Here is an 11,593-nt window from a genome sequence, read left to right as displayed (position 1 = left end):
CTCCACCCTCACTGCCACGTTCAGGGTATGGTGGGGGTGGCTGGGGGGCGGCGGAGCCCGTACGGGGACCGGTGCCTGAACTGCGGCTCCGGAATCTGAGCGCTGAGAGCTCGAGCCTGCACACCGGGCACGCGCAGGCAGGTGTGCCCCCAATCACGACACACACACCGCACACCACTGTCCACAACCAGACGGGTGTGCGGCTCCGCTCAGATGTGTTACGGCCTGCCCCGTGGCCAAGACAACTCTGAAGGGAGAGGGGAATGGCTGGGCCTGATTCTGAGGGGTCCTTGGCGGCTGGGCTGACTCAGAGAGGGAGGGGGCCCATGGCTCCCGCTCGTACAGGCGGGTCTCCTCGGAAATGCGTCGAAAGCACGCAGTAAGTAAAAGATGCCCCACGCTCAGTTTTGAGATCCTGCAGGGTTTCTCCAGGATGATGTCGCTCCCGCACGTCTCCAGCAGGGCCGCCAGCACGCCTCGCCACGGCCAGGCGCTCCCGCGCATGCGCCTATCAGATCCCCTCGCCACAACGGCAACCGGAAGTCGCTTTTCAGGAACTTCCGCCCGGGGAAGGCAGGGTGGGCGGGGCTTCGTGCAGCCCGCGAGCTCTGCTTCCGGGGCGCGGGTGACGCAGGTCCCGCCTGCTCTTCCCGCTGAGAAGCCGGGGTCGTCAGTGGTTTTTTTTTTTTTGCCTTCGGCCGGCCGCGGCTTCCGTCCCGTCCCTTCCCGGCCCCTAGTCATCACCGGCGCCATGAACAAGAAGAAGAAGCCGTTCTTGGGCATGCCCGCGCCGCTGGGCTACGTGCCGGGGCTGGGCCGGGGGTGAGGCCTGGGGCGAACCGCGCTCGGGGGGCGGGAGCGGGCGGCGCGGGCCCCGGGGCCCTGCGGGCAGAGCGGGCCGCGCGCGCTTGGGGCAGGGGCAGGGGCGGGGGGCGGGCCCGGGCCAGGCGGTCGTCGCTACCCGCACTTGTCTCGGGGAGGCCGTGGGATGCGGGCATCTTGCGGCTGGCGACGGGGAAGACGAGGAGGACAAACTAGGGTCTGTGGCCACACTGTCTGGAAGGCATTACTGGGCTTGGCGTACTGCTCGTTGGCGGGGGAGTGCTTTGGGGCTCGGACAGCGCCGAGTACCAGTGCTGCTGGCTCCCGAGATGTGAGACTCGGGCTGTAGCCGTGCGTTGGCCGCGAGCCCGTGTTTGGTCTCTGAGATGCGGAGTGGTGACTCCTCGAGCTGTGGTGGGAACTCCGTGGCTGCTCTCCCCAAGCCGGGCAGACCCCCACCCCCGTCTGAAGCGTGAGTGATCCTTGCCCTGTGCTGTTGGTCGTCATGCTCGGCGTGTAGAAACGCTCAGCCCTGGCAGGGACCGGGTCTCCCGTGCCTGGCGCACAGATGGCTACCATAAATTGTCGAATAAATGAGCAGTCATCGTCATTCTGTCTGTCTGGTCACTCATTTGTTTGGAACAGGTGTTGGGTTTCCTTGTGGGGGTGTGGTGTTAGCATCTGTGGGGAGTACAGTCTTACTTAGGGATACCGTCTTCCGAAGACCTGCAGTTTACTAGAAGATGTGAGAGATTTGCATTATTAAGTACATAAAGAGAAACATGGAGAAGTCTGGGGTGGCAGCGATCAGGAATGCTCTGTGGAATGGTAGCATTTGAGCCCCATTTGATAGAAGAGCTGCATTTAGGGATGTAGAAATGTGGTAGGGTTAGAGGAGAAACTGACATTTTGTGTGTCGGGTAGGTAAGAAAAAAAGACCGGCATGGAGGAAGATGAGGGACTCTCAGGGAGTCTGTGTGAATGGAGTGTCGGGTGAGTGGGGTCAGAGGGGCCAGAGCTGTAGGAGAGACAGGCTTCGGAGTGCCGTGGTCAGAGCTGGGTGGAAGCAACAGGAAGGCTAGAGGCAGGGTGGCCAACAGGCTCCCAGCTGTGATGGGCGTCAAGGTTGGGGGAGGACGATCTCAGAGGTGGACTCAGTAGAACTTGATGACCGGTAGGGTGGAGAAGAAGGGAGCGCTGACGGTGTAGAGCCTGCTGTGGTACTTGGGGTGGCCCTGCAGTCATCGGCTGAGACAACCCAGGGCCGCTGCAGGATGAGCACAGAAAAGGAATTCTGATTGAGTCAAGTTGGGTTTGAGGGCCTGGTTGGATGTGTGCTGGGGGAGATGATCAGCAGGTTGTTAGAATGGGAGGCTGGGAGTTGGGAGGAGGGAGGTCTGATGCTCTGGTGAATCTCTCAAGGAGAGTATGGGGTGGTAACCTCCTCAGGGTAGGTCAGAAGGTTTCTCACCTGAAGAGAACAGACTAGTCATGTTTGAGAGTGCAGCGCGCCTCGCTTGTTGCTCCCTGGATCTTCTGCAGTTTCTCAGAGATGTTAGAAAAAGAGGTGTTATTAAGTGAGGACTGTGGAGGGAAGAACAAAGGACCAAGGTCACCCAGGTAAACGGGTGTCTTGGGGTCTCCTGCAGTGCCACTGGCTTTACCACCCGGTCAGACATTGGGCCCGCCCGCGATGCAAATGATCCTGTGGATGACCGCCATGCGCCCCCAGGCAAGAGGACCGTCGGGGACCAAATGAAGAAAAGCCAGGCTGCGGATGATGATGACGAGGATCTGAATGACACCAACTATGATGAGGTGACTTGTGGTGCACCCCCAGCCAGTCTCCAGGAGGGCTGACCAGCTTCTTAAGCCAGCGCTCAGGGAGGCGGGCACGTCTACTATTTCAGCCTGCTTATGGGGTGTCTTTAGCACAGTGTGAGGGGGGAGCAGGGAATCATAGAAAGAAATGTACATTTTGTTGTCTCTTCAGGAGAGATGTACTTGCACTGGGGTTTTGTCTCGGCTGGTCCTTGATGAAAATTCTAAGTGGAATTGGTGATGATACCGTGATTTATTTTATCTCAGTGCATACTCTCTTACTTAATTAGTATTTGGTCAATTGAAGTTTTCTTCAGATGTGTTCCGACAGAATTTTTGCTCAGAGGAAAAAGATTTTTGAAATTTCAATTCTGAAATGATTTTAAACTTCCGGGGAACTTGCAAAACTAGTATGGACAATTCCTGCATACCCTTCACAAGCTTCTCCCCATCTTACGACCTTAGTACAGTTACTGACGCAGCACTGTTAGCTGCCCTGTAGGTCTCACTTGAATTCCACCAGTTTTTCACTGGTGTCCTGTTTATGAGCCAGGACCCCGCATTGCACTTAGTTTATCTCTTAGTGTCTTCCCGTTGGGGTAGCTCCTCTATCTTTCATGCCCATGACACCTTTTTTTTTTAAGATTTATTTTTATTGTTTTTGAGAGAGAGAGAGAGAGCGCGCGGTGGGGAGGGGCAGAGGGAGAGGGAGAGAGAATCTCAAGCAGACTCCCTGCTGATCCTGAGCCCGGAGCCCAATCTGGGGCTCCGTCTCGCGACCCTGAGATCATGACCTGAGGCCAAAATCAAGAGTCAGACACTCAACCAACTGAGCCACCCAGGTGCCCCTCGCGCCCCCCCCCAACCCCCCAGTGACACATCTGAAGCGTACTGGTGAGTTATTTTGTTTTCCCTCATTTTGGGGTTGCCTGATTGAAAAAAATTGTTCAGCAAGCATTTTATAACTAGAAGTGTTCTCTGTTTCTGCTTGAGGGAATTGTGTTGTAGGAAAAGTTGACCTTCTGTATTGTTTTGTGCTTAGTTTAATGGCTATGCTGGGAGCCTCTTCTCAAGTGGGCCCTATGAAAAGGATGATGAGGAAGCAGATGCTATTTATGCAGCTCTGGATAAAAGGATGGATGAAAGAAGAAAAGAAAGAAGGTAAAATAAATTATTGCTCTTTACACTGTAATTACCCAACTTTATTTATTTCTCTATTATTTTATTTAATTTTTTAAAATTTATTCATTTGAGAGAGAGAGAGACAGAGAGAGTGAGAGAAACAGAGAGCACAAGCAGGGGGAGAGGTAGAGGGAGAGGGAGAAGCAGACTCTCCGCTGAACTGGGAGCCTGACATGGGGCTCGATCCCAGGACCCTGGGATCATGACCTGAGCCGAAGGCAGATGCTTAACCAACTGAGCCACCCAGACGCCCCCTATTTACTTAATTTTTTTAAAAAAAGATTTTATTTATTTACTTGGGAGTGAGAAACCGAGAACATGAGAGAGAGAGCAAGCACAAGTGGGGAGGGCGGGGCAGAGAGAGAGGGAGAAGCAGACTCCCTACTGAGCAGGGAGCCCAACACGGGGCTTGATCCCAGGACCCTGAGATCATGACCTGAGCCACCCAGGTGCCCCTCTTTTATCTTATTTTATTTTTTTAAGTGGGCTCCACACCCAGCATGGAGCCCAATGTGGGGCTCAAACTCACAACCCTGAGATCAAGACCTGAGCTGAGATCAAGAGTCAGACGCTTAACTGACTGAGCCACCCAGGTACCCCTATCTATTTATTTATTTATAAAGATCTTATTTTTAAGTAATCTCTACACCTGTGGGGCCCAAACTCACAACCCCGAGATCAAGAGCCACACATTCCCTGATGAGTCAGCGAGGCACCCCTGTATTTATCCAACTTTAAAAGAGAGTTTTGTTTTGAACAGAAGTTGCAAGTATAGTACATGGGTCTGCTCAGCTCTGAGGCCACCTGGGTCTTGGTTTATGGCAGCCACACTTGGATAAACACCAGGCAGTTGGAGAGTAGTCTTAGGGTCTGGGGACTGGAGTGGAGAGCTTAAGATGTCTTTGGCTTTCCAGAAAGCAATGGAATTTGGGGGATTATTCTTTTTTTTTTTTTTAAGATTTTTATTTATTTATTTGACAGAGAGAGACAGCGAGAGAGGGAACACAAGCAGGGGGAGTGGGAGATGGAGAAGCAGACTCCCTGCCAAGTGGGGAGCCAGGCGCAGGGCTTGATCCCAGGACCCTGAGATCATGACCTGAGCGGAAGGCAGACGCTTCACCGACTGAGCCACCCAGGCGCCCCGGGGGGATTATTCTGACCTCGAGTTAGGATTACTGTCTTTGAAATGGGTGTGGTGATGTTGATTAATGTATATTAAGTAATTTGAAAGTTAACTGAAGGTGACAAATGAACATGTAAATCCTCATAGGCAGGGGTTGTGTCTTGAGAATCTCCTTCCACACATGTGTGTTGGGACACGAATGTGGGGTGTTGGGCTGGGCTGATGGGGACAGACTGTAGTGAGTCTGGAGGGAGCATGTGCGCTCTGTCCTTGGGGGGCCTGTTTGAGAGAAGACTACTCAGCAAGGCTCTTGTGTTTTGTCTGTGGGGGCTCTCAGGTGGGTGTCTTGCACTCAACTTTGGTCTAGCAAATTTTTTTTTAAAGAATTTATTTATTTGAGCGAGAGAGCATGTGAACAAGGGGCAGAGGGAGAGGGAGAAGCAGACTCCCCTTCGAGCAGGGAGCCCAACGTGGGGCTCAATCCCAGGACCCCGAGATCATGACCTGAGCCAAAGGCAGATAGATGCTTAACGGACTGAGCCACCCAGGTGCCTCGAGGTCTAACAAATTTGTTTATTGATGTTATCTCAGTGTACCATTTGATATGGCAACTTTCTGAATTCCCTGTCCTTGTTTCTAGGGAAATTTAAGCAAAGTGAGCACATAATCTTTTAAACCATAATAAATTATATAGCTTTGTAAGTCTTTTAATATTTATAAATAAATTTTAAAAATGAAATGAAGTTACAAATAAGAAACTTAAAATTTTTTACTACTGAAAGAATACATTATCATTAAAGCATATCAAGACAGTGAGACGAAATATAGGTAAGAGGATAACATTCCTAAGTCTGGAAAGTGATAGTTAACATTTTGGTTCACTTTCCTTTTTCTATTGCTCATTCATGCAATTCTGTGACTTCCCATAATGTATGTAGTGTTTTTAATTTTAGAAAAGTGAAATCCAGTTGTTCAGGGTTTTTTTTTTTTTTAATACTTGTTATTAAATCGGTGTGCATGAATTTATATATATATAGTAATTAAGTATACGTGGTTTTGCACATTAAGGAAGGTTTGATTTCAGTCTTCTGGAATTTATTTAAAAAAAAACGAAGTGACATGGATACATGTAGAAAGTCCTCTCATTAAGTGTGTTTTTATTATTATTATTTTTTAAAGATTTTATTTATTTATTTGTCAGAGAGAGAGAGAGACAGAGCACAAGCAGGGGGAGTGGGAGAGGGAGAAACAGACTACCTGCTGAGCAAGGAGCCCGACACAGGACTCGATCCTAGGACCTGGGATCATGACCTGCACTGAAGGCCGAAGAGCTGAAGGCAGACACTTAACCGACTGAGCCTCCCAGGCGTCCCTTACTAAGTGGCTTTAGAAAAATGGTTGGCTTTTTAAAATTTTGTTAGGAATACTTTTCAGGATACAAACCAGTAGAAAGAACAATGCAGCAAATATCGATGCCCTCGTGGAGTCTGAGCCCTGGGTCACAGCTTGCACATTTGTTTCTTCCACATCTGCTGGTGGTCTTGCTGGGTTGTATCAGGGTCAGTTTACGCTCTGCACTGACAGCCCCTTTGTTGCATCAGCAGCATGAACCCCAAAGCTCTAACCCAAAGATGACCTGAGAGCCAGTCCACATCCATATTCTCCTGCTCGTCTTCAGAATAGAGTAGAACTGCTTTTTTTCAAACCAGGACACAATCAGAATCACTCCACGTATCATGTCTCCTAAGTCTCCCCTCCTCCCCTGCCTTTTTCACCTCTTGGTGATATTGGCTTTTTGAAGAGATCAGTTGTTTTGTAGAAGGGCCCAAGCTATGGAACGGCTGCCTATCTCCTCAGGTGTCCTTTAACTTGTTCTGCTCGCAGTATTTCCTGTGGAGTGGAAGTTGGATCCTGAGGCTGCATTCAAATCAGGTAAAACGTGTTTGACCAGAAAATCTGATACGTGCGTGTTGCTTCGCATCAGAAGCCACAGGACTGACTTTCTCCAGCTCCTGGAGCGGTGTTTGTCTTTTCCAAGCACATCATTTGTCCTAATACATTCACATTCCTGATATTTTCCTTTAACCTATGGAAGAGAATGTAAATCTCAATGTTAGGAAGTGTTAGCTATGTGGGTCACATTAACTCTGGTTTGCTTAACTTGGTTGATGCTTTGTCACAGTAACCCACAGATTTCTTCCGAGTGCCTAGACCTGGTCCTCAATCACCAGAACCCAGTAGCTGTCCATCCCTGAAGACCAGCTGCATGGGTGATAAGACAGCCCATGAGTTCTGGCATGTGGAGCAGAGAGCTGTCTTGACAGGTGCACCGGCGGCTTCAAAGGGAGGGAGACAGTGACAGGCAGAGAGTCAGAAGGGCAACTGGGACAGGGGGTCAGCTTTCTTGAGTCTTCGTAGGTTGGCCCTACCTTTGGAATTTTGTAGAAGTTTAAAGCTGTAAATACACTCATGTTCAAATACAAGTATTTGTATCAGAGTAAGACAACTTGTTTTTATTTTAGTGAGTTTCTGCTTATTTTCATTTGGTAAATCATTGAGTCGGTATATTTGTGGATGTATTCATTGCGCCCTTTGATTTAGCTAATGGGTGTGTGGAATTATGCTTCTGGTGATTTAATTAAGTATAATAAAATGACTTTGTTTCAGAATGGGTTTCCAGTATTTCTAATGCATGCACACATTTTACTTCCTAGGGAGCAAAGGGAGAAAGAAGAAATTGAGAAATACCGAATGGAACGCCCCAAAATCCAACAGCAGTTCTCAGATCTCAAAGTAAGTGGATGGATAGCATGCACCTAACCTACTCAGCAGAGAATTGGGTAGAATTGATGAGACATTACTAACTTTGCTTTTTTGCTCTTTATTAAATTCAGATGGTAGAGGAAGGTCCCTGCTTTAGTGTGTTTAATTTTATGTGTATGTGTGCAAAAAAGTCCCTTCTCCCTCCACTGAAAAAAATGGACATATGAGCTTATTTTCTAAATTTTTTTTTTTTTAAAGGTTTTATTTATTTGACAGAGAGAAAGACAGCCAGAGAGGGAACACAAGCAGGGGGAGTGGGAGAGGGAGAAGCAGGCTTCCTGCGGAGCAGGGAGCCCGATGTGGGGCTCGATCCCAGGACCCTGGGATCATGACCCGAGCCGAAGGCAGACGCTTAACAACTGAGCCACCCAGGCGCCCCGAGCTTATTTTCTTAGTAACTTTAACTCTATTTGTACATAAAGTTCTCCACCCTGTGTCTTCTGGGCTTTGACAGAGCAGTTTACATTTGAGTGAAGTAGAGCAGATCCAACAAATTGAATTTTCTAAGTGAAGTAGATAATTTCTGCATCAAAATTCTTTCTAAACCATGATGATTTGGGGGTTAGGGGTCAGGGAGAGCATAGTTATTCTTGTGCATATGAAATTTTGCCAGAGAATAATAAATGTTTTTGGGGGGCCAAATGTTCCCAGAGGAAGTTGGCAGAAGTCACCGAAGAAGAGTGGCTGAGCATCCCTGAGGTTGGCGATGCCAGAAACAAACGTCAGCGGCACCCACGCTATGAGAAGCTGACTCCTGTTCCTGACAGTTTCTTTGCCAAACATCTACAGACTGGGGAGAACCATACTTCAGTGGATCCCCGGCAAACTGTGAGCATCAGAAAAGAAGGCGAATAGGTCTTTAGGCTGCTTGGGTAGACCCGGAGTGGGAGCCATGGGTGGTGTTAGAGTAAGTGCTTCTGTAGTTCAGAAGCTGGGCTGTGGTGAGTCTGGAGGGTTGCATGTCTATCAGGCTACAATGGAAAGATGTCAGACTTGATAGGATTCTTCTGCATGAAAATGCAATCCAGTGTTTTCTGTCCTCCCGCCCCGCCCCTGCCCCCAGCAATTTGGAGGTCTTAACACACCCTATCCAGGCGGGCTGAACACTCCATACCCAGGTGGAATGACACCTGGATTGATGACACCTGGCACAGGTGAACTGGACATGAGGAAGATAGGACAAGCAAGGAACACGCTGATGGACATGAGGCTGAGCCAGGTGAGTCTGTGTCATGCAACATTTTCCTACAGATTGAGAAAATTGTTTTCTGATTATAAAACTAATCTATGTCAGTGGAAAGTTCATCTTTCAGAGTGCTTTATCACAAGATAAGCAGACCTGTGATGATGTATTTCCTGTCCCATCGTCAAGAGTGGCAGGACCCTGCACGCAGGCTGGTCTGTGCATCTTCCTATGGGGCATGCACAGGTGCAGTGCGCCCGTATGGCACTCCTGCTCCCTCTTAGGGGGCTGAGGACTGTTGCAGGTGACAGAGGGTGGCCTGGCAGGCAGGCTGAACAAAGGCACTTAACGACAAGCTGCATGCTGTTGCTGAAGTTTCATCCTTCCATAGAAATTAAGTGCATGTGTACATCACTCAGCCATACAAAAGAATGAGATCTTGTCATTTACAACAATATGGGTAGGCCCAGAAGGTATTATGCTAAGTGAAATAAGTCAGAGAGATAATACCATATGATTTGATTTATGTGTGGACTTTAAAAAACAAAACAAGTGAACAAACACACCAACCAAAAACCAGACTCTTAAACACAGAGAACAGATTGGTGGTTGCTAGAGGGAAGTGGCGGATGGGTGAATTAAAGGGGGTTAAGAGGTACAAACCTCTGGTTATAAAACGTCATGGAGAGGAGAAGGACAGCGTAGGGAATATGGTCAGTAATGTAATGTTGTACGGTGACCGCATTTATTGTGGTCAACGCTGAGTAATGTATGAAGTTGTCAAATCATTGTTATACACCTCTTACACATTGTATGTTAATTACACTTCAGTAAAAAACCGTTAAGTGCGCATATTTTCCCCCTGCACTTGAGTGAATTGTTCAGTGCTCTAGAAAACCGTTTCTAATTATGACATGCACACGAGAAACCATGAAGAAAAAGACTTTCAAATTTGATTACATACGAATTAAAAACTTGTGGGTAGTAGAAAACACTGCAAAGTCACAAGAACACACAAACTGGGAAGAAGAGTGCTGGTGTGCTTGACCGCCAGCGGCGGAGTTGTGTGTATAACAGTCCTGTGCACACGCAGATGTGTTTGCACATACTTACGAGATTTCCAGGGCTACGCTCTCACACCACCAGGGCATGAAATAGGGGTGTGGAGTGGGAGCTTCATGTTAAATTATTTTAAGGAAAAATTTCACATGTAATTGGAAGTGGAAAGATAGTGTGGTGTTCGATGCAGTAGGAAACTTGTAAATTTTTTTTTTTTTTTTTTTTTTTTTTTATTTTTTTTTTTGTGAGAGAGAGAATGAGAGACAGAGAGCATGAGAGGGAGGAGGGTCAGAGGGAGAAGCAGACTCCCTGCCGAGCAGGGAGCCCGATGCGGGACTCGATCCCGGGACTCCAGGATCATGACCTGAGCCGAAGGCAGTTGCTTAACCAACTGAGCCACCCAGGCGCCCGGAAACTTGTAAATTTTAATTGAGCTTTTACTGTACTTGAATTTTTTATGGTGAGCAAATATTTTATAATAAAAATCAGTAGCTTGTAAATTTAAAAAATTGCACCTTTTTATGTTCCTGGCTGTGTACTTTATAAATTGGAGAGTAGTTCACTGTTTATGGGTATCGTGATTTAATCTTTAATTGAGGGACTTTTTGGGTTTTTACTTTTTTTGCTATGACAAACCACGTTTTGGTGAACCTCTTGTGATTCTATCATTTAAACATTTTTATAGTATCTTTGAAGTGGAATTAGTGGATTTTTTTTCACTTAAATACTAAATTGTCTCTCCAGCATGTGGCATTTCAGAGTCTGTGGGCACAGGGTTGAGGGCATCACCTCTGTCGTCATCACTGATTTGAGGGCAGGACCCCCCACCCCCCCCGCCGCCCCTAATAAGCAAGCCTTGGTTTAGTTTTTGGTTTTATTAGTGGTGAGGTCGAGCATCTTTCCCTGTGTGTTAGTCAGTCTTTGTCAGTTTTTCTGTGACAAGCTTCTTTTGTCATTTGCTCTGCCCATTTCCCTCCTTTTTTTTTTTTTTTTTTAAGATTTTATTTATTTATTTGTCAGAGAGAGACACAGCAAGAGAGGGAACACAAGCAGGGGGAGTGGGAGAGGGAGAAGCAGGCTTCCCGCTGAGCAGGGAGCCCGATACGGGGCTTGATCCCAGGACCCTGGGATCATGACCCGAGCCGAAGGCAGATGCTCAACGACTGAGCCACCCAGGGGTCCCAGAAATAACTTCTTTAAAAAAACTTTATATAGTAACTTTTTTGGGGTAAAATATGTATGATAAAAGCTACCATTATAACAATTTTTAAGTGCAACATTAAGGGCATTCATACTATTGTACGGCTATCGCCTCCGCTGGTCTCTGGAACTTTTTCATCTTCCCAAACTGAAGCTCTGTCCCCATGAACCTCCCATTCCCATTTCCCACCCCAGACCCTGTTAACTTCTTCTTTTTTTTTTTTTTTTAAAGATTTTATTTATTTATTTGAGAGAGAGAGAATGAATGAGAGAGAGAGCACATGAGAGGGGGGAGGGTCAGAGGGAGGAGCAGACTCCCCGCAGAGCAGGGAGCCCGATGCGGGACTCGATCCCGGGACTCCAGGATCATGACCTGAGCC

The 11,593-nt window shown here is 47.7% G+C and overlaps 1 protein-coding gene across 3 annotated transcripts in view; it reads left to right on the top strand.

Annotated features, from left to right (window-relative positions):
- Nucleotides 1-614: 614 nt before the first annotated feature.
- Nucleotides 615-11,593, top strand: part of PRPF6 (pre-mRNA processing factor 6) — a 43,070-nt gene continuing 32,091 nt past the window's right edge. For 2 of the 3 annotated variants that reach the window (XM_032387609.1, XM_032387610.1), the window contains exons 1-6: nt 982-1,294; nt 2,472-2,640; nt 3,686-3,804; nt 7,663-7,741; nt 8,423-8,599; nt 8,835-8,990. In XM_032387609.1, the coding sequence (XP_032243500.1) occupies nt 1,209-1,294; nt 2,472-2,640; nt 3,686-3,804; nt 7,663-7,741; nt 8,423-8,599; nt 8,835-8,990 (786 nt within the window). In that variant the 5' untranslated portion in view covers nt 982-1,208. Of the gene's footprint in view, nt 823-981; nt 1,295-2,471; nt 2,641-3,685; nt 3,805-7,662; nt 7,742-8,422; nt 8,600-8,834; nt 8,991-11,593 lie in introns of those variants that run through there. The other variant, XM_032387611.1, reaches the window with a different exon arrangement.

This window comes from Phoca vitulina, unplaced genomic scaffold (assembly GCF_004348235.1).
Source record: "Phoca vitulina isolate PV1807 unplaced genomic scaffold, GSC_HSeal_1.0 scaffold50, whole genome shotgun sequence".
Taxonomy (NCBI): domain Eukaryota; kingdom Metazoa; phylum Chordata; class Mammalia; order Carnivora; family Phocidae; genus Phoca; species Phoca vitulina.
This window is presented reverse-complemented; position numbering and strand designations above follow the sequence as displayed.